The sequence below is a fragment of the Haemaphysalis longicornis genome, unplaced genomic scaffold (assembly GCF_048455015.1).
Source record: "Haemaphysalis longicornis isolate Haplotype H1 unplaced genomic scaffold, Haemaphysalis longicornis Haplotype H1 scaffold_4, whole genome shotgun sequence".
NCBI classification, from domain to species: Eukaryota; Metazoa; Arthropoda; class Arachnida; order Ixodida; family Ixodidae; genus Haemaphysalis; species Haemaphysalis longicornis.
Genome location: NW_027526361.1, coordinates 130111177 through 130134733, shown reverse-complemented (window position 1 = coordinate 130134733; position 23557 = coordinate 130111177). Strand labels below are relative to the sequence as shown.

General features: G+C 48.5%; 1 protein-coding gene across 1 annotated transcript in view; it reads right to left on the bottom strand.

Annotated features, from left to right (window-relative positions):
* LOC144180000 (phospholipid-transporting ATPase ABCA3-like) overlaps window positions 1-22608 on the bottom strand; it is a 48409-nt gene extending 25801 nt beyond the window's left edge. Inside the window, exons 1-6 of the mRNA XM_077708412.1 lie at window positions 22577-22608; window positions 20307-20556; window positions 17469-17898; window positions 13538-13806; window positions 4452-4752; window positions 380-680 (exon numbers count right to left, since the gene is read on the bottom strand). Of these exons, the coding sequence (XP_077564538.1) occupies window positions 380-680; window positions 4452-4752; window positions 13538-13806; window positions 17469-17898; window positions 20307-20556; window positions 22577-22608 (1583 nt within the window). The remainder of the gene's footprint in view (window positions 1-379; window positions 681-4451; window positions 4753-13537; window positions 13807-17468; window positions 17899-20306; window positions 20557-22576) is intronic.
* Window positions 22609-23557: the final 949 nt, after the last annotated feature.

The following is a 23557-nucleotide window of genomic DNA, read 5'->3' as shown; positions in this document are numbered from 1 at the left end:
TTCTATAGCTGCCTATAAACACAACTTTAATCTGTACCTTCTACCAGTTCAATGAGCGAACTCTCAGCAAATTTGGGATTGTTGATTGCACGCAATGTTCGTGTGTATTGCCCTTACGAACATTGTTTTGCTGAATAGTTCTTTTTGATAAGTTCCTTAGTGTTGATCTCGTTTTCCTGTGCCTTGTTCACTTCGTTGGTTTGCCGCTACTGCTGCTAGCAACGCTCATGTACGATTGAATAGCCTTATTCAAGCAGAGTCCAGCTGCCTTAAGCGGACTCTCCCAAAGCTTTGTTATCTAATTGAATAAATTAAAATGAAATAGTTTCCCAGGGCACAGGGTTGGGCTGTGAGAAACGGATAATGCGCGAGTACTGACCTGTTGACGAAGACAAGCCCCTCCTTGTCGGGGGGGTCCGCCTCAAAGTGCACATTGTCCGGCAGAAGCGGAGGGAGGACGTGCACGTTACCTTGCGAGGAGCTGAGCCAATAGGACGGCAAGAAGGGGAACCACAGCTTGTAGGGAACGCCGATGTACCAGGACAGCACGTGGCTCAGATACCAGCCGACAATAATGTTGATCAGGCTGTCGACAAGCATCACCGTCCAGATTTCGGTCATGGTCACGTTGTCAAGGTCAAGAACCGGAGATGCCGTCGAGGCTAAGGTGTACTCCTCGCCTGCGTTCGTGAGGGTAAGCCAGTAAGGGAATTAACCAACAACAGACACCGATGTAGTGCTGATTGCAGAAAAAATACAAAATACAAGTTGTGCTTACTAAAAAGACTCCGTCCCGGTAACAATGTTACCAATTTTATCCTCAGATTTCAACGAATATTCGAAATCTTAAAGAAAACATATGAAACAGCGGCGACCACCCCAGACGTTTTTCTGTAATATCTGTATGAAGTCACAGAATCTTGTTGGTGCGATTGACGGCCGCTGAATTGAGCCACCTCCGAGAAGCATGACGGATGATTGTGGTGGAGCTTCTAGTTCCTGTTGATCGTATGTCTTGAACGATAACGTACAGTTGACACACTGAAGACTGCACTTGTAATACCAGCCCACATTACGTCTCTACTACTCCCAATATGTGACTGCAGCGCAAACTTTGAATGATGCTGAATGCTTCTTAAGTTTTTTCGGTTAACGAAAGGTCTTTCATTGCTGGAATGGAGCTGAGTCCGTTACCAAAAGCATGCCCATTCAAACTAAACAAAGGTGTGTTTTGTCTTCATGACCCCTTTAATGCTATATGTCCATACCGCAATTGTCCGCTTCTCGCTTCACTTGTCAGTGTCGACCGCTTAAAAATTACGCCAATCAGGCGGAATACTTCCTGTGTGTAACTTAAAGGAGCACTGACACGAAAATTTTACGTTGCAATATTATTGCTTTCATCGATGCTTAATGGTATGGCGAGCCCGACAGAGCCCTTTAAATACTTCTGCGCGCGATAATGAATTACATTCAATGGTCTGAAAATCGTTTGTTTCAAATTCCGGCGCTTTCATCCCGAAAGGCCCGGCATGACCTCGCCGCTTTGTGCCGACGTCAAAACACTGTGGAGGCCGGTGGGGGCGTTGTTTCGACCACGCCGCCGCCGGAGCTGAATGGCTGAGCTGCCTGAAGGTGCTAGGCCTAACTACAGTGTACTAGAATTACTGTAGCCTAACACTGCGGCGGAAATTCGATGACCGCTTTCAATAAAAGTCCTGGGGCGGTATTATCGTAACTGTCCCTTTTGAAAACATCCCTTTTGAGTCCCTTTCATCGTGACGTACTTCCGGTTAAACAGTGAGCGTTGACAGTAGGTTTGCCGCGCTTGCGTTACGTAACTTCCGGTTGTTTGTTTTTAGCCAATCAGGGCTCGCCAAAGGGGACACTTTTGAAAGGGACGCAAATGGGACAAAACTCGAGAATACCGCCCCTGATGGCGACTTCTATTGCGATTTCGGGCTATATGATCGCTTCCTTTCCCGTGTGTAGAACTTTATTTTGGCTAACAGTGCCCTTCTGGGCAGCGGTTATGCCTGTAGCTCTAGCTACGTGCACCCGTTTGTGAATGCGCCGGCGCCCGCTCGCCGCTCGCGGGGCCGCGCGCATGAAGTGACGTCACGAGTTTTTGACGAGCGCTGTCGCGTCACTTTTGGCTATCACGCGATAATGTCACGCTGAGATGTGCATTTGCGGAGTGCCGCTTCGCGCGCTGCTCCGTCGGCGCGATAAATGAGATCCAATTAAAGTATGTTCTTCGCGCCACAGGCCGCTCATATTAACGACAATAGTCTTTCTTGGGCTACTTCAACCCAGAAATTTTGGTCTGTCTGCATGTCTGTCCGTCTGTCTGTCTGTGACCCGATTCAGCCACCCAGGCAAACTAAAACAAGGCCTGCGCAATAGTCTTATATAGTCACAGCTAAATGTGCCCGTCTAAGTCCGGTGTAGTGTTCATACTTGTCAATATTGGTGAAGAACAACAAGACATTACGCAAATATAAGACAACAAAGTAATACAGAAGTGATATTTGCAGCGTTCCTTTATAAAAAAATCGTACATGCTCGATTTGTGCGAGATTAAATACTCCATCAACTGCAGAAAAAAATCCCTCCGCCGTCGCCTGCTGTCGCCCGCGCCACTATAGCTTCTGGCGGCATTTTAAGAAATCAACCGGCAACAGTTACGAAAGGTTCCACTAGATAGATTCCGCGCTCTGGTTGCAACGCACGTGGAGTAGAGAAACGCGGTTCTATAAACGTTGAAGCAGGGCGCCTCGATTCACGGGCGTCTTCGCCGTAGGGCAGCGTTGGCATCGGGACACCCGGTTTGCAGCAGTGAACGCGGGAAATTTAAAATGATATCAGCAAACCTTTGGCGTCTTACCTTGGGAGGAGCGCGACGCAAAAGGAACAACATGAGAGGTGAGCGGGAAAGCGAAGGGTGGCATTCACTTGACAAAAGTGGATAAAGACTATCGTCTTTTGACGACATTTGCAACGAAAGGAGCAGATACGCTGCCATTTTTTTCAGCCAAGGTATTGTGTTGAGTAAAGGAAGCGAACTGTGCAATAATATTAACGCCGAAAATTGGTGTCAGTACTCCTTTTATTATTGTAGAGCCCCTGAAGCCGACAATGTTCACCCGTAAGTTGTGCATATACTCCCTCGCACGTACGGTGCTAGAACACCTGAAAGTGCGTAGGGGCCATTTGACTCCAGCGGTTTTCGATTGGCAGTCATTTTTAAATTATGGGCAGTGTAACAATGTAGGGGCAATATACACTGACAGGTGGGCTCCCACGCGGTCTTTGATCATGACAATCATTAACTATCCCATTTTTTCCCGGAAACAGGTTCAGTGTTTACTAAATTGAATGCGTTAAAGATATAAGGCGCGTTACTCACACTGATATCAGCGTGGCTTCCGTGGCTTAGTCGGTAGCGCGTCGCGCTGCGGCCGCAAAGTCCTCGGATCGAAACCTGGCGCCGGATGCTGTTTCTTTTTTAAATGTAGAGGAGCACTGCGGACGCCGCCGACGCCGCCGCCGCCGCCGCCGCCGCCGGCGGTGGATGGTTTGGGGTCGCTTATAAAGAGCATTCGCTCTTAAAAGTCTTTATGGCAAGCGTATCCGCTTCCTTGTCGCTTCTTCGGTGAGATCTGATGTTTATTTTCATATTCTCTACACGACATAACCAGGCGAACTGTTGTGAATAGGCGCATATTCTCTTGTTTGTACGTTTTGAAAACGTCCGTTTTGAGTCCGTTTTATTGTGACCTAATTCCAGTTGCAGGCGGGATTTGGGTTGACTTTTGCGCAACTGTTTTTGTAACCACATTTTGAACAAATAAACGTACTTTAAACTATATTTTATGTGTTTATTGTTCCGCCAGCGAACCAATAAGTAGGCGACGAAAAATCGCCTGCTCCCAATCGTCTGCTCCGAGATGCCGGCCGCGGCTCATAGCTCCGCCGTGCTTGCATGGCGTCACATCCCGGTGCTCGCTTTTATCCAATCAGGGCTTGCTCAAAACGGAGACTTTTGAAACGGATACATAACGGACAGAAACGAAAATACCGCCCCAGCTTGTCGAACGATCACCCAGTACAATCGGTAAACGCTTGTCTATAACAGCGATTTCAGCTTTAACTGGTTACATCGGAACACTGCCGAAACATACGCTTCACAAACGTGTGGGACACAAAAGGAGTGGGCTTAGACTTGAGAACACCGCAGAAGTTTTCTTCAAAACGCGCTCGGCAGAGGCAGGATAAGGCTGAAAGTACGAAATCTGTGCTACAAACAAGATTTTTGCCGACTGTATACGCGTTTATGTATAGTGTAATGATTTTCGAAATCAAACGAACGCGCCGCTAGTGCCCGTGCTCTTTCTCGATTTGCTGTTGGTTGCCGCTTGTTAACATGTCGACGTTCAGCGAGGACTCACCGACGACGTTTGCGGATCCGATGATCCTGAAGCACCAGTGCAAGCCCACGCAGGGGAGACTGGCCGTGAGCAGCTTGGTGTATCGGTCGGTGATGATGTAGTGGGCCGAGCGGCCCTTGATGTCTTCGAGCCACAAGGCAGGCAAGAGGAAGCTCACGTGCCAGTAGAAGGCCGAGAACACCACGGCGGACGTGGTGTCGGTGAAGAAGAGCGCCAGCAGCATGGCCTTGGACACGTACTGGGACGTGTACAGGACGAACGAGATGAGCACGACCAGCTTACTCGTGCCGTCCAGGAATGCCTGCAGGAAGGAGGATTGGGACTTGGCATAAATAACTGCAACGTGTCACGGCCATCTTCGTATAAATACGTCGGCGTTCATCTCAATTTGTCATGGGCGACACAAGTAATACACATATCTGCAAACGCAAAAAGCACTTCGGGATATTTGCGTCAGAACATATACGGAACTCGCAGGATAACGTTCGTAAACAAGCTTACTTGACATGGGCTCTTGGAACTTTGCACTAGCACGGCATATATTTCAGCCAACGGCTTGCATCCGCATCCGTCTAAGACACTGTGTATGCGTACTAACAAAAGCTACTCGGGAACTTAAAAGGACCCTGCAAAACTTTTTTTCAACTTTTTTTTTAAATCTTAAATGCTTGCAGAACGCAGCCACCCAACCCACCCACTACTTAGATTATGGGGTCGCAAACTACCTAAGCCAAAAATTACTGCTGTATGCGCATCAGATAACTCGGAACTCGCTAAAAACATTTTTCTCTCTTTCCCGGTCTTGACGTTCTTCTACGGCACGAATTACGTCCCTGAGGCCATGTAGCGGCTGTTGTCCGGTTTTCCCTCAGGTACAGCATTGAAGGCTTTTCGATAGCAACTTCAAAAATAAAGACATAAAAACAAAGCAGAAACGGAAGGCGTATCTGATGCGACGAGCAAATCACGTAGGGCCTCTCCGTGCTGGCGATAACTGTAGCTTTCGCAGTGTTTCCAGACACGAAGGAAATAATGAAAGCGTTTATCGAAACTGATGCAGGGTCTGTTTAAGCCTGCTTAAGTGCTTGGAGGCGTGACTCTAGCGATTATCAAAGATTTCATTACAGCTACATCTTGTTTCCTTCTCCTCCTTCGTTTTCGTTTCTTCGATCGTCTCCTGGAGCGAATTACTTCTACAGGCAGACAGACTGCCCTTTACGCGACAGGTTCCGCAGAACGAGAACTCGCCGTGTCTGGCGTCCGCCATTTGTACTCACGTACCGTCAAGTCCACCTTTCAGGCGGCACGCACAAGGCTAAGCGTTGTCCATGTGGGTAAAAAAGAAGCAATTACGAGTTAAAAAACTTTGAGACGTAAATATTAACGTACTTTTTTTAATTGGCTTGCCTCCCATTTATATTTTCTCGACGTCTTGTTATTAAAGGATCGCAGATATAACTCTCCTTGCGGCTGGTGTTTTTAGAGTGCAGGATAAAATGTGACAGTCGGAGGGGCTACGCCACTCACAGAATATCGTGCAGAAGCAGCATACGTTACTGCTTTCGCCCCCCGCTCCGGTGACGAAAAGAAGCATCCTGGCTTTGTCACAAACCTTTCAGAAGGCGCGCTGGTCTCCACGAATGGACCTTACTCGAGTGCCGCCGCCATCATGCGTTAAAAGGTCACGTGAGCACGCGCAAGCCAAAATGCTGAAAAATGAAGGAAGCTCACACTAACGCGTAAGACTTGAAGGTAGCGATGCTGGATGCAACAGTAGCGTGTTTCCTCTTTTTCGCCTCACGGAAGTCTTTAAAGGGGCCATGAAGACAAAATACAAGTTTGGTTCGTCAGAAAGGCTGCTTTGTCCTGATAAAATGATACCGATTTCATCGCAAACTTCGAAAAAATAACGGAAGTATTAAAGGAAACGTGTGGAGCTGTGGCGACTCGCTAGCCAGTTTGCCGCAACTTTTCTATGACGTCACAGAATCTTGTTTGGGCGATTGACGGCGGCCGAACTAATCAATCGCCAGGACACATGACTGGACGATTGTAGTGGGGCCGCTAGTTCCGTTTGATCGAATCACTTGAAAGCTAACGTGCACCTAACCCCCTGAAAACTATGTTTTTAGTGCTGGCCCTAATGACGTCACTCGCGCCGATAACACGTCACTGTGGCGCGAAATTTGAAAGTTCCTAAGTACTTCTTGCGTTTTTATTGGTTAAAAAACGCCTTTCGTGGCCAGAATGGAGCTGAGTGAGGTACTAAAGCCTAACTCTTTAAAGTTAAACAAAGTTGTATTTCCTCTTCATGGACCCTTTAAGCGTCGCCGCTGCACGAGCGACCACAGCTGGATGTTAGCCCTACTCCACCGCACACGGCTGTGCGCGCACGTCGCCTTCCTTCGTCGCGCACACTTATTGCTGCGGAGGCGGCGTCCTCGCCTTCCTCCGCCAGGTGGCGGCACGGGTCCCGCGCGCTTCTCTGTTCCCTCCTCGCCTAACTCTCCCCGCCATCGGGCCCTGCTCCAATGCGGGCTCTTGGGGAAGGAGGTGTGGTTTGACCGCTATAGCTCTCAAGGTCAAAACTGGCCACGCCGCGTAGGCTGCCCGAGGTAGCGTATTGTAGCTTTCGGTACAAAAACGTCTTCTAAGCGTCGAGAACCCCCGGGCTCGAAAAAAGTGCCAACCAGAACAGGAATGTTTCCACTAACAGCGAAACATGGCGCAGACCGCGAGTGTATGCTGACTCCACGAAAGGTGATTCAAAGCGACAACGTCTGACGGCAAGTAAAGATAACGACGGCCGTGAGAACAACGCCCAAAAGCGACGAGCGAACAAAAATTTAGTGCCCTTCCATTCTGCGACGATGAATGACGTGCGAAGCTGGACGCAGTCGACGGAGTGCACGTTATTTGCGATAGACCTCCTGCGCTGGGAGTTTTGGCGGCATGCAGCGCCCCTACTGGCCGACGCCTCTGGGTAGTACAAAAGCAGACGACCCTGATTGCCCTCCATGTGTTTTCAATTACAAGCCAGAGAGAAAGTTGGTTGTGCCTAATTTGATCACACTGTCGTGCGTTTAATTGACTGCATATAAAATAAAATACCCTTAAAGAAGTTGCGGAGGCTAAACAAAATAATATCCCCTACAACGAGCCGATTTATCGGCGTATTTTTTTTTTTTTTTTTTTTTGAGTGAGCTGTTGTGATCGTCGCGGCGTGGAGCAGTATCGCCAGGGGTCGGTTGGTCTAACTTCTTGACGATAATTATCGTTCGTTCTTCTTGCGTGAGGACGACAAAGGAAAGTTCACAGGTAGCATAAACAGAACGTTGCTGAGCCTGAGGTAACTAAATGGTCGCTTCGGCAGGAGCATGCCAGCGGACGCGACGGGCGCAGACGATTCAGCGGACTCTGCTGGCCTACAACGCCTTGAAAACAAGTGGAAAAGTTGTTTGGTATTTTCGCAAAGTAAATGACTCTTGCTTAACATTTTACGCCACACAGTTTACGAACGGTAGGGTACACTTATACTAGCGAGTAGGTGAAGCAATATCGTCAAATAAACAAATTTAGCGCTATGAAAGGACGTGAATCAAGCACCGAATCGCAAGTCCGTTGCCTGCTTATCTGTGTAACATAACACAGTCGCATATACGCTGCACGGCCCAAATATTTACATAAGATCGTCCCTGGCTGCGTATGATATATCTTCTAGTGCAGGGGTCGTCGCTAATATGAACGCCGACACGCCAGTTTTCTCCTCAAAAGGGATTGGACGGCGAGACAATAACAGATCAGATTTCATCGCTTCCAGTTGCATTGCCCCCCATCTTCACACTTCGCCAGAATATTTTCAAATATTATTGGCAATTCACTGATTTTTTTTTCTTTTTCCTTCGAAGCCACCCCTCTCTCCCACCCGATTTGTCATAGAGCCCTCCGCCGTGTCAACTTCATGCAACTCGGCACTACACCCCGAAACGTTGCCGATCCTTACTTAAGTCTATAAAGAGCGAACTTGGAATATTTGATGCAAGAGCGTAATTAAATGCGCTTAGAGCATGAAGAACACTCAACGGCCATTCAGTTCGCCCGACCACTTATTTTACGGACCCTACATTCAGAATCACAAACATATTTGACGCTCCTGACGCTCGCTGCATTCTGTGACTGAGCCAGAGAAAAAACGGCAAGCTAGCACTGCAATATATGTATTCGTAACGATGACGCAAACCAGCAGTGTTTATTGAAAATGCACGCATAAGTGCGCAGGTGCGCAAACGTACGTCTCACCGGAGCGGACGAACCTGCGGTCCGCGAGTCTCGTTGGCTCTTACGCGCGATCATCGCCGATTGCGTTACTCTTCTTGTTTCACCGGCTTTGTTGAAAAGTCCTTGTCACTAAGCGTATTAGTATAAACAAGAAGCTTCCACTTCTAATTTCACTTCATACGAACATCGGTCGGTGAATCTGCGAGTGGCAGAGCGCCGTCACCGCCCCAGCACTTTTGTCAACGCTGTAAACGTATCTAGCGCTGCAAAGCTTTTTTCTCTAATGCCAAGTTGATCGCCGGACGAGATCGGACGCGTCGGGGATGGACTGGAGACCGCGTAGCAAAACAATCAGCAATATCGAGCTCATTTTGCTTCTGTCAACACGGGGTCCTATGGGACACCCGCAGCTTTGTACTATACTCGGTGACAGCTTAAGAACGGCACCGGAAGTTGTCGCTGTGCCTTATCACCGTAGCCTGATGTTTCTCCGCGCGGCGCAAGTAGGGCGTTACTGGGAATATTTTGAACATGGCGTGAGCCGTTCCCGTGATTTATTGGACTTAATATGCTTATAAACGACTCCAGTGACGACAACCAAACTGCGCGAGACAAGGCAGACGACATCACCCCTTTCAAGCGAACCCCTTTCAAAACGCGCGCGCACTGACGTCACGGGTCCAGCGCTTTGGCGGCGTGATACACTACATGAGGTGGTGCCGTTCTTGAGTTGTAACCGAGTATACCTGGAAGTAATGCCCGGAAGCCGGTTTCGCAGCGCCTCCTGGGCAGCGCAGGAGCCCTATTGAGCCTACTTCCTAGCGAATTATCTCAATGAAACTTGGAGGGACTGAAGCTTTATTTTGGCGAACAAACATGGAGCTGTTTGTTTCCCTCCCACGTCGCGGGCATCTTACTGTGTACGCAACACACAACGCAATCCACTCGACCAACGCCGCCTGTATAAACATTGCCTAACGTGTCGCCCGCTTTCCAGTGAAAGCGGTAGGGACGCTTATTTAAGGCACTGATCCGGTATGTGGCGCGCGCCAGCGGACGTCCCGGCTTACGTCACTGCTTGCGAATCGCGAACACTGCACCCACTTCTACAGCGTGTGTCTGTCAGCTTGCCTAGAAAGCGTCGGAGCGCCGTGTGGGGAAGTCTAGAGAAACTGTCAACTCTTTTGCATAGTTTCCGAAAAGCGGCGCTGGCTGGCGGACATGAAAGCACGTACGAATGCTACGGAGGGGGAACGGGTAGTAGAGAGCAACAGGGGAGTGGCTGTTTGGCCATTTTTCGCTCACGCGTTAGGCAAGGATCATACAGGCGGCATTGGCGCGACCATTTAAGGCACCAGACAGGTCGCATTCGGCGGTTTCACGTCCGCGTATAAGCCTCCCGCCAGAACGACTGACAGACATGTCATCAGTGAGGGCATGGAACTTGTAGCTTCGCGTGCACGCCCCCCTTCCTGCCTCCATTCCCCGCACGTGCACGCATAAACTTGCAAACGCTTACTTGCGCATGCTTAAGCGTGAGACACCGGCAAACAACAGTTGTGAAAGAGTGGTCGGCGGTGTCAAAAGGGAACGCCGTAGCGGCGCCGGGCTAAGTGGCTTCACCAGAATGAAAACTAAAGAGGGGGGGGGTAGACATTCTGTAACATGGCACACCACGTACTTTCGTCTCAGGCCAGTTCTACAATCGTTTTATACCCGTGGAATCATTTCGAACGGTAGTATCTGAACTCAATGGTGCAGCTCAGGACACAGTCAATACAGACGATGGAAACATCATTAAACGCCTCGCGTTACGCCTATTGTTCCATCCGTGTCTGGAGTCGTTCACAGCTCGGCACAGCAGAGTGAAGAGAAAGGAAATGCTAGGCCAGAAAGTATTAGGGAAAGTGGCGAGGACGCACCGAGGCCACGAGCACGTGTGGGGAGTGCGTGCTTCAAGAAAAAAAAAATTCAGGGAGCTTCCACTCAGGCGCAAGCCTTGAATGGCGAAGCTGTTGTAGGTGATTAGTGACGGACACAAAGTTGAGTTTAGTACCGTTGTGGTGTCGTGCTTGACGTCGGCGGTATGCCATTTCAATGACCTTAGGTTGAGCAAGGCCAGAGTGAGCTCGTCGTTTCGGTAGGCGTGTTCGTACGCCACTCTGAAAGCGCGACTTATCGTCTCTAGCGGATGCTTTGCATGTCGAGCCTCTCGAAGCACGGCCTCTTCCTCGGCCGGGTGAACTATCCGTGGCTGGGCCATGTGGAGTGGTGGTGGTTGTGGTTTGCGACGGTAAAAGGAAAGGAAATTCACTGGGGATATTTTGAGCTCGGCAGGGAGCTCACCTGCATACAACCCAGTGCAGGGGAAGGGAACTATAGGGGGAGTGATAGGATAAAGTAGAGAGAGAGAGAGAGAGAGAGAGAGAAAGGTATAAAGAGAGCTGTCAGTCATAGAAAGCTGCAAGTCCGGGCACATCAGTCAATCACTGCTCTCCGGGCTACAGCCGCTGCGTAAGGCCTGCCGTCTCCAGGAAATGAAGCGAATGATCACCTACAGCAGCTTCGACATTCAAGTCGCGGCTCTTCTACGGTGCAGAGCGCATGCGCATGACGACAGGAGGACGAACGAACGAGGGACGTACGCAATGACAAGTCTTTCTCGTTTTGAGCAAGCGCTGCCACTATGCGGCGAACGCTGAAGTTTTTTTGCTGTCAATGTTGGCCAATATCCTTAAGTGTTTATGCTTGGCTTGACGAACGTGCACTCGAGGTAGATGTGCACGAGCGCTCGGCCTTTTCTCGGAGAGTTTTCGGCGCGCACGAACTCCGAACTTACGACCAGCAACAATAGCTTCGCTGTTAAACAACTTTTTTCGTGGTAAGAATCAAACCTGGGGCGGTATTCTCGAGTTTTGTCCCTTTTGCGTCCCTTTCAAAAGAGTCCCTTTTGGCGAGCCCTAATTGGCTAAAAGGAAACTAACGGAAGTGACGTAACGCAAGCGCGGCAAACCTACTGTCAACGCCCATTGCTTAACCGGTAGTACGTCACGATGAAATGGACTCAAAAGGGGCGTTTTCAAAAGGGACAGTTACGAGAATACCGCCCCAGGATCCCTCGCGTGATGAAACCGGCGTCTATTCGATTGCGCTATCATCAGGCAGTTCAGTACTTCCTTCGGGTTTGTAACACGAGCGTGGGCTTTGGACTTCAGCTCAATTTAAGTGGACTTTGGCTTCGCACTTCTGCTGTTTGGGTTTCGGGTTTAAGGAGGTTGAATTCCGGGCTTAGAATTGGCTGAGTGTGCATGAAGTAAGCTTCGTGTTTAAAACTCCTCGAAGCCTGAAGGCTTCACGTACAACTACTTCATCCGTTGGTCCTGAAGCCGGGAAGGCGTTCATTAAGCAAACGTAAACTTTTGATTTTCTTGTAGAAAACGTAGTTTATGTTATCTGCGGCAAGGACAGAACTCTGAGGCAAAAACTAAGGTTGCGGTTTTTGCGGGATTTTGCGGGTTGTTACCCGTTGCAGTTGGTGCAGCTGCTGCGACAAGTGCAACGACTGCGGTTGTTAGTCTAGACACGCACTCGCACAATGACCGCAATCGGTACTCGGAGGTTTACGAATACACACGATATCTCCTGGACCTGCGTCCCGTCAAGTCTTTCGGTTACGTTTCGGACCTCGAAGGACCCCCGCTCTGCTGCCACTCGCGTTAATGGATCATACAATGTGCGTGTACCCATCACTTCAAGCGAACTTGTGTCACAGAGGGCAATGTGTCATTGGTGCCTGATATTGGGAAGAGAGGTTTGGCCAATAGAATGAATCACAAACGCTCCCAGAAAATATAAATTCTGTGCCATTCCACTCTGAGATTGTGGATGAACAGCAGAGCTGTTTGTCGGTTATTGGTCACTCCCGCTCAAGCCGCGCCGTGTCGCCGGAGAAACGTTCAGCGGGCTTGTGGCTGCTCCGACGTCTGGCGTTTTTCGCCTCGCGGTGCTCACGGTCCCGACGAGTACCACTCCCGCGTTCGGTTACACGACTTCACTGGAATCCGATAAGCGCAGCTACGGGGGTGAAAAATCCCGCGTATCGGCTCCTTTCGTTGCAAATGTCGACGAAAGACGATAGTCGACTGGCGCCCCTTCCATGTAAGTAAACGCCTCCGTTCTCTTCCCAGCTCATCTGTCATGCTGCTCTTTCCGAGATAACGCGCTAGAGGTTATCTCAATTCAATTTAAATTTACTGCATTCTACTGCTCCAGGCCGGGTGCCTCGATGCCAGCGCTGCCGTACGGTGGAGACGCGCGAGATTCGAGGCACCCTACTACAACGTTCACAGAATCACGTTGCCCCACTCAACGAGCGTTCCAAGCGGAATGTGCAACCTATCTAGTGGAACCTTTTGTTACTGATACCGTTTTATTTCTTAAAATTCTTCCACGCGCTATAGTGGCGCGGGCAACAGTAGGTGACGACTTTCTGCAGTTGAGGTAGTATTTCATTCGATATCGCAAAAACCCAGCATCCATTAATTTTGAAAAAAGGAACACTGCAAATCTCACTTATGTATGGATTCTCATAATGTGTTGTTCTTGTTCAACAATGTTGACAAGTATGAAGATTTCCACCTGACTTAGACGTTTACTTTGGCTGTGGGTATATAAGACTATTGCACAGATTCAGTTACACTTACTCCAGGTTGCTGAATCGAGTCACAGAGACATAGAGACACAAAATTCTGCGTTCAAATAGCCCAAGAAAGACTATCGTCTTTGAAATGCGCGGATCGCCCACGCACCTGGGACACTTTGCCGTCGCTGTGCGTCATACCGGCCATGTAGGCCATGTTGATGGCGAAGCTGACGGTGCCGGTGAAGAAGCTGGCCAGCCAGTGGCCGCTCCGGTACACGGGCGCGTGCAGGCCGCGCAGGCGCAGCTGCTCGCGCATGCCCTGCTGAGTCTCCTGCACCACCCGGGCCACGATGAGGCAGAACGGCACCAGGTATCCCACGCCCAGACGGAGGATCATCAGCCAGCGGTGAGAGATATCGTCCTTCGGGTGCGGACCTGGGGAGGGAAGGGCAGTGCGCACGCTGTATAGCCAGCTGTGAATGGCAACGAGCCGACGTTCGTCGGAAGACTCCTTTGAAAGAAAAAAAAAAACAGTTGAAGAATTACCCTGATTGCGCAAACAGTAAAGAATGGGCCGCGCATCTGCTCGCTTCGTTGCAAATTTCGTCAGAAGACGAGGTATTCTGCCGCCCCTGCAGTTAAAATGCCTCTTGTCGTTTCCGCTCACCTCTCACGCTCGTTCTCCTCCCGTGTCCCTCTTCACAGGATAAAAACGTAGGAGGTTTGCTAAAGTCAATTAAATTTTAACACGAAGGTATTTTATGCCGGGATACACCAAGACCACACTGACGTCATAACCGTCACGAAAATAACATCGCCAGAAAAAGTCCCAATGACGCGGCAACGCCAGGAATCGAGCCGGCGATCTGTCTCGCCGTAACTGGATGTGCCAAGCACTCTGCCAACTCCGCTATGAACTCTTGTTTTCTATTGAACTGCGCTACGAACTCAGGCGTTCGTGCAGCTATTTGCAACTGCACTATGAACTCAAGGGTAATTAGAAGTACAAACGCGCCTGATATCCTTCCGTATAACCTCCTCCATTCAGATGGTGCTGCCGTCTAGGAGAGGTGAAGCGAAGTAGTGCCTCCGACGCTAATGAGCGCCGACAGTTGGCGCCTTGATGGGACAGTGTAAGCTGCGGTTTTTCTCAGCCGCCTATTGTTGTGGGTGTGATGGCCCCGTGCACGGGGTGGCCCCGTGTAAGAAAGCTGTTGCATTAAGGCAACGTTGCATTAAGGTAGAGAGGCAATGACGCCGACCGGCGAATGTCGCGCTCGTGACTGCTTTGGTGCGACGAGAGAGACGCCAACTGGAAGTGGGACGCGTTTACCCATTCACGAGCCAAGCTACGAACTCTGCCTCTCGCGTTCCACAAGCTGAGCTCGTCGCAACTGGACCGTTTGACGTACATGTGCACTCCACGCATGAGCAGGATCGAAGTGCTCGCACCTTTGCCGAAGCGACCCGCCAGCAGGACGTCACTCACCAAGCCCGCCCACAAGACAGCCCCGCAAATCATGGCCCTTTCGCTGAAGCGGACCGTGAGTTCACCAAACGATTAGCCGAGAACCCGTTCGGTTTCGTTCGCAGGGTTTGTGAGTGCCTGTGGTTTCAGTCGGATTTAGGCAACGTTTCGGCGCCTGCAATTCAGTGTAACGATGATGCGTTTAACGGTGCCATAACGACGAAATATAAATAGCGATGTGCAAGTTTCTATTCATGCACAATAAACATTCAACTGATCCTGTGAAGGCACATTTCACTTTCATGTGTGTTCCTATTCAAGAGGGATCAACCACACTATTTTTGCGCAGTCCACTGCTCACGCCATAAACCCGAACCTTTCACTGCTCTTGAACTTCGAACACTGTCACGAAGGCTAGGAACGCGCCAGCGCTCTCTGTACTTTCGGGAGAAACATTTTTTTAAAGCGTGTTTCTTTTTCTTTTTTTTTCCTGCCGCAAAAATCAAGCAGCCACGTATATTCGAACAAAGAACACTGGGGGTACCACTTATGTATTGCTGTTGGCCTCAAATATGACTGATGTTTTCGTTTTCTCAAACAATGATGGCAAGTATGAAGCGTGTTTCTAGATTTTTTGGCTTCGAATACTTCACTGCATAACAGTGTCTTTTAGGCATTCTTTTTCTTTTGGCAAGAAGGAAAAGAAAATATACTTGAGGACATTGTACCTGAATGTTCTGTGCCCCGAGTTTGTAATGTAAGATTTTGTGTCTTGAAACTTGCCAGGTAAACTTTTTCTAAACGAGACACATATGTATTCACGCACACATCGAAAATTTTCGCTTAAAGGAGCCATGAAGAGAAAATACAAGTTGGGCGTATTAGAAAGACTGCTTAGTCCCGATAAAAACGATACCAATATCATCGCAATCTTCGAAAAAATAACGGAGATATTAAAGAAAACGTGTGAAGCAGTCGCGACCCCCTAGCCAATTTTCCGCAACTTTTCTATGACGTCACGTAACCTTGTTTGTGCAATTGGCGGCCGCCTAACTGACCTGTCGCGACGATACATGACTGGGCGACCGTAATGGGGCCTCTAGTTCCATTTGACCGCAGCAATTGAATGCTAACGTGCAGTTAACGCACTGAAAATTATGTTTTATTGTTGGCCCGTATGACGTCATTCTCGCTCATAACACGTCACTGTGGCGCAAAATTTGAATGTTTTTAAATACTTCTTGCTTTTTTGTCGTTAAAAAACATCTTTTGGGGCTGTAATGGAGCTGAGTGAGATACTGAATCATAGTTCTTTCAAATTATATGAAGTTGTATTTTCTCTTCATGGCTCCTTTAAGTGGCCCAGGAAAAACTACCGTCTTTAAACCTTGAAAATACGAGCGAAACAGATTTCCACAGAACAAACATGTAATTAATTAAATAACTGTAGCATGACCGTCAAGTGAAAACACACAAAGCGCAGGAGAGTGAAGGGGGGAGAAACGCCACTAAACTGCAAAAAAAAACTAGAACAAACGTCTGGTGCACGATAATCTTGGAAACGTGTAAGAGATCAAGCGAGCCTTTAAAAAACTATACATTCAAAGGCAGTGCGAACTTGAGCACAAATTTCATGAATTTCGTCGTCGTACTGCCTTGTTTTCACAGGCTAGCATTTCGTGAATACAAATCTTGGATTTCTGTTATCACATGTTTTCTGTAGCTAAGGAAAGAATGGTGGGGTGTTAATTTCAACTGGGGTAGATAATACCTCTTAAGGCCTAGAAATTATAATTGATGCGAACTTTGAAGATTTAAACAGGAGATACCGACAATTATAAAAGTAATGCCTCAATAAACTATATTTTTAATCTGGGCTCTGCAATATTTATTTCAATATGTGTTAAAATTAATTTATGAAACAAATTTTCAAGTACTTACTACATTTTCATTATTTATTTGATTGATTGGTTGTTCTATGGATTGATTGATTGATTGATTTATTGGTTGTTCGATTGATTGATTGATTGATTGGTTGTTCGATTGATTGATTGATTGATTGATTGATTGATTGATTGGTTGATTGATTGATTGATTGATTGATTGATTGATTGATTGATTGATTGATTGATTGATTGATTGATTGATTGATTGATTGATTGATTGATTGATTGATTGATTGATTGATTGATTGATCGATTGATTGTTACCCAGCTCCAGAAAAATGTAGTCGTTACCTATTGAGAGACCGTTTATTTTACTTCTGCATACCCCCGTTTCTTTACATTTTCTATAGTGAGCTCGCCCGCGCTGTATGATGTGATGAAGCTTTTGCATCTTTTTAGGTAGTCGCGCACATGTAATTCCCTCCTCTGTAGCCCCTGCTCCCGGGATGTACCCGTCCCCCTAAGGCGCAGGAGGTCGCCGGAAAGCACCTGCCTACGGCCACCACGGGACCGACAACCTAACCAATGGAGAAACACGCCCAGGAGAGAGACGGCTATCAGCCATTACGATTCTCCTGGGCCAATGTCTCTCTCTGTGTGTCCCATCTTAGTTTCAGGCCGCCATCGCATCTAATAGGAAGTGATGTGTGTCGTAATAGGCCCGTCGTCAGCTAGACGTATACCTTCGGTGAACCGGCGCGTGGACATCTCGTACGCCTTGCTGCCGTCCTTCTTCTCTTCCATGAGGGCCCTGATGTGGGCGGCACCCAGTGCCAGCTGCAGACAGGCGACGCTCTCCCGCTGCGTGACCGGGTTGGGCAGCGTGGAAAAGAGCGCGTATCCGTTGAGCCTCTTCGACAGGTAGATGAACTCGTCGTAGAAGCTCACGGTGAACGACAGGCCGTTCTTGGAAGCCGCGTGCTCGCCCAACGTCACGGCGACCACGCGCTGCTCCGGTCCTCGCCGGGGCTTGGGTGCCAGCTTGTCGAACGCAATGAGCATGGCGTCCGTGCTGTTGAAGGCCGCCACGCGCACTTTGGAACCGGTGGCGCCCCCCTGCTTGAAGGCCGCCGCGAACAGCTTCTCGCCCAGCTTAGGGGGCGTATACAGCACCTGCGACGGGCGAGCACGTTAACTGTGCGCTGCAACGTGTCCGACCGAGCTTCCACCGTCATGCTGTAGGGAGGGCGAATTCGTTCACTTTCAAAGACCTGCCGTTCTGTAACTCACTCCAGTAGATTCCAGCGACGAAAGACGTTTTCTTAAGCCGGAAAAAAAGGCGAGGAATACGGAAGAACTTTCAAGTTTCGCGCCACAATGACGTGATATCGGCACGAGGGACGTAATATACTTAGTGATGGGTGCTTGAGCTGCATGTTAGCATTCAAATAATACGATCAGACTGAACTAGAGGCCTTACTAGAGTAACGTGGAAGTGAAAAAGACGCAGAGCGAGAAAAATGATGGTAATAGTAACAGTCGCACTCCTGCAGACCCGAGCCTCGGTATGACGAAGGTGGCGCGACTGCAGAATGCGCTCATGAATGTACATAAAACGAGCGTACTGCCTTCCAGGTGAAACATTTTCTTCGAGGCGGCCCATGAAGCTACTCGAGCTTTCGTCTTTCCAGGACTCGGTGGCGTCATCTATTGACTCTACGTGACAAACTGCACACATACGGTGACCTCGTCGCCCATTGTCGTTCGGAGTGTGCCGCTTTACCACCTCCTCCCCCCTCTTTAACCTGACCTTTAGCGGTCATCTATCGCCAGCTTCACACAACTACCGTTATGTCCGCGGTCTTTCCTAACATCTACATAGACGCACGTCCTCATTGTTGTGCTTCTCACGCATCGCTATCCCACATCAAATGGGCCTCTGATAGCATCCCACTACACAGGCTCCATTTCCATCCCACCCTTGCTACCATCCCCAGCGATGGGCGCTGGGAGGCCGCTCTGCAAGACCTAAAGCCCCAAGTACCAGACGACCAGGCCCCCTTGGCCACCGAGGGCACCGGACACATGCTCAAATGGGGCCCTGCTGCGAGACGGACGACGGAGAAGACTTCGCCGTCGTCCTGGCTGTGGCCCAATAAAGCCTGTTTGTATGTATGTATGTATGTATGTATGTATGTATGTATGTATGTATGTATGTATGTATGTATGTATGTATGTATGTATGTATGTATGTATGTATGTATGTATGTATGTATGTATGTATGTATGTATGTATGTATGTATGTATGTATGTATGTATGTATGTATGTATGTATGTATGTATGTATGTATGTATGTATGTATGTATGTATGTATGTATGTATGTATGTATGTATGTATGTATGTATGTATGTATGCATGTATGTATGTGTATGTATGTATGTATGTATGTCCGCCTGTCCACATGTCTGTCCGTCTGTGTGCGTCTTTCCGTTCGTGTGTCCTTCTCTCCGTCTGTCTATTTATGTCTGTCTGTCTGTCTGTCTGTCTGTCTGTCTGACTGTCTCTCCGTCTCTGTCCGTCTCTCCGTCTGTGTCCGTCTATCCGTCCGTGTGTCCTTCTCTACGTCTGTCTGTCTGTATGGCTGTCTGGCTGTCGGTATGTTTGTCTGTATGTATGTCTGTCTGTCATTCCACCTGTCTATCTGTCCGTCTGTCATTCCATCTGTCTGTCTGTCTGTCTGTCTGTCTGTCTGTCTGTCTGTCTGTCTGTCTGTCTGTCATCAAATTTCATCGGTGGACTTTGAACTGTCCATATCAACCCAATATGCACAACGGTGCCGGTCAAGGAAATTCGGCGCTACAGAGCTAGGAGCGGGAGAGGCGAAAAGGGACGAATCAACTAACGTGTCATCCGTAAAACAACATGGCGGCACACACAATACCGGCAAATAAAAACATTAGGGTTTAACGCGCGGAAGCTACGATACTCAGCGGAGTGGAGGCCTCCAAATAAATCGCGACCGCCTGGAAATCGTTCCTCACGCCGAAATCGCGACACACCTGCGTTGCTTGACGCGTTTGCGTTATTTTGCACTTTTTTCATCAGACATTCGCAATCGCCCTCGCACTAACGTTGTGCTCTCAAGTGGACAATTAGCACAGGTATATTCGTTCAAACAAACTGCCTAATTATAATAAATTGTCTTTGCTCCTTAACTGCGCATGCTTAAATCGCGAGCAAATTTAAGCCCTTCAGGTTCCAAAAGAAATCCGAGAACAGGACTTTTGGATTCACGTGTGCGGAGTGAACTTCCGCTGCAATACCCTGCAATACGCTAAATACGCTACAATTCGCTAGCCTGTATGTATCACGCAGCCTTTGGTCACAGCGCCGCACGTCGTCGCGCCAGTTGCTACGACAGGCATGGTTCGATTTCCGCCAAGAGCCCTACTATTGATCTCTTTCCCTCAGTACGTGGTCCTTATCTTACTCCATTTTAATGGTCTGTGTGGCGTTGACCACCGAACGATTTTATCTAGCTCCATAGAAGGAGACGACCCGAAGAGGGAACGAAATACCAGCTGCGGGCAGGTGAAGTTCTCCAGGGTCCGGTCGGGGTACTCCTTGGGCGCGGCGACGCGCAGGCACTGGCTCTGGTTGCAGCCATCGGTGGACAGTATGGGTCTGTCCTTCTCCACAGCGATGAACGAGATGATGATGAGGGCCACTTCGATCACCGTCACCAAGTAGTGGCGCTTGATGGCCTGGATGTACACGTCCTTCCAGATGATCGCCACCCACTGGCCCACCACACCCATGCTGTTGCCGCTGCAGCGCCCAGGAGGAAAAAGAGGTGGGGGCGACAAAGGTGAGCCACAAGGCGGCGACAAATGTCAAAAAGAAAGCAACGATCAAATTTATGATTACAGAACGCACAACGCCCTAAAGATAGCCTGCACTACGTCCTAATAGATAACGTAACGTCCTAATAGATAGCTTGCAATGGCATGACTGCAGTTCGCATGCGTGCATGGTGAAAGGCTCTGAGTTGCTCTGATCTGGACCATCGCTGAGAAAGCTTAAGGCGGGGCACCAGAAAGGGCGGTACTGACGTCATGTACAAGCCATGCGTGTAACGCAACAATGCACAGCACAGCTCCACCACGCATGCGCGCGCACAAGCGTGCTGACCCTAATCCACCACTCGGAAATGCGATTGCAGTTTTCTAGCAGCAAAGTCCGTGAGCATTTCCCACTTAGTCTGCCACTCAATTCAAATTTAACAACACAATTTCCGCAAGGAAACCCGAACGCCGTCATTACATCGGTGGTGTGTGTCCCGTTTAATTTATGGTACATTACTGCTTCGATACTCCCCTGAAATGAAACCCGATCACGAAAATATTAACCATAACGCACAAATAGCGCGATTCCTTTTCATGCAGGCCAATCTGACGCGTCGCCTAATTACGGCAACAAAGTTGGGGAATGTGGCTTTCCGGATGTACAAATACCCCGCCATTATTTGACCTTCACGAACTGCATTTTTCAACGTTGTGTGTCATGATTCATATTTTCGTGTTCGCATTTCCTCTGTCAACGACTATACATAGCTGTCCTTAAGTTGCGAGGAATTCCCGTTCGGCGTGTTCGGCGCATGGTCTCCATGAGAAAGCCAGGATGCTTTCCTGCGCAGTTGTTGAGGCTCGTGTATAACACTCTGTTGGCAAGGCTGAATTTGCAAGCGTAGAAACGGTGTCCCTGTGGTGGAACTTACAAAATGCACCTTTTACTCAAGGAATGATGATATATACGTGGCAGCGGTTCAGTTCTCACCTCAGTGCCGGAACGACACTGCTGGATTCACTACCCGGTCGCTACCAAAACAAATCCGTTGGGCATGCAGATGTTAGCGTGTATGGTTCACTCATCTTTTTTTTTAAGACGCATGAGGAATTTTTTAGAAAAAAGTGGATATATAAATGGGGTAGTCATAGAACGGAAGAGCTAGAATGGCAAGCTGTGTTAAACTTGTAATGTTTCTGAGGTCCGACTTAGTTTTTAGGCATATGATCTGCTTTTAATTTTCTGGTGGCGTTACTAGTACATCCGACAACGTAAAACGAAAAAAAAAATGAAACAAGAACGCAGGGGTGTCGGGACTTCGTGCTGTAAGATACCCATGTTCTCAAAATTTACACGGATCCCTGCGCTACTGCGCACCTTATAGCGCTGGCGTAGCTTTGGCGCGTAAAACCCTCGATACATATAAAGAAAAATATGCGCCTGAAAGGAACGATTTCGTTCGCACTAGGCACGAGCTAATCTAAATTGTATCTAATCCCTTTAGTACAGCCGCTCGCATACTTCACGTGTATAGAACACTTGAAGTGCCCATTTCGAAATCCAGTTTCTGAGCTCAACTTACACGCGCACAGGAGAACCCAAATGTCCATTAGAAGCAACGCCATTGTAAGCGATCGCGTGGCCCTTAATGACCTCGGTCAGCTTCGAACTCCGGACAACGGCTTTGAAGTTCGCACGAAACAATTCGTTTCATCTGCCATCCTCACCTCTACAGTTTCCGCAGTGTTGGCACCTAATGATAGGCGGACCTGCCTTCGGGAATATGCTTCGGTGCACACTTGAGAACTAATGCCATTGTGCCTACCATTTTTCAAGTCACACAAACATTACACTTCCGGCTACCGGGGAGAGGAGACATCGATAATGAGGCCGAGGAGTTATTACAAACTGCCACCTTAGTAAGCGCTAAGGCGAGTTGCAAAGTGCATCCTAGAATACTACATCCCAGCCGCGCTTACAGCCTGACTTAAACTGGCCGAACCTGGGAACCACGATTGGATTCACAAAGGCCATTCCGAGTGAATGTCTCACAGAAAGAAACAGAAGACACTCTCCACCGTCCCACCGATGCCACTGAAGTAGTAAGGATTAAGAAATAACCGTACGATCCGTTATTTACGGATTACGTTTGGGTTTATAGGCCTCGGCTAAACTAGTGCACGGTTTTGTTAACAATTTTGTTTAGTTAATCTTGAAGGTGGCGCTGGCTTCCTAATTGTCCACTTTTTTAGTCATTCCAGGTTGAATTCTCACCGGCCTCACTCTTGCGTGCAAGTGCTATTAAAAACCCAGTTTGAATGCTTTTTTGCACATTATTACACAGAAGAGATATTGTAATTCTTGAATGACTTCCTACCACTTATCAAAAGCCTCGACATAAAACTGGTTATTGGTTTACTTAAGCATTGCAAAGCACGAGAAACCTATTAATTTAAGCCGCCTTCTTATTGACGCCAGTTCCCTTTTAAGGACTTGTCACAATGTTACAAACTAAAGCTTTCCGTATCCAGCCAAGTGCTTGATGAGACCTAGTTTCGCTAAAAATGCCATTAAGACGCCTACACCCTCGATGCAACAATTTAAACGCGTCCCAGATTAAGCCGGCTACTTGCAAGCGCTAGTTTCGTGACAAATCACAAATATACATTGTGAATCCTGCTGTTACGCCTTAAAGACCTTCCTTTTAAAAAACGGTTCATTTTAATCGTAGCTGGGAATCAGGTTACCTCTCGCAGATACCCTTTAGACATACTAAGCTGTCAAGAGAGCCCCTTTAAAGGAACCCTGCAACACTTCCGATAAACGTTTTCACTCTTTCCTTCGCATCTGGAAGCACTGCGAAAGCTATAGATATCACCAGTACGGACCGGCACTGTGTGATTTGCTCGTCGCACCAGATACGCCTTCCGTTTCTGCTTTGTTTGTGTGGCTTTATTTGTTGCTATCAAAAAGTGTTCATTGC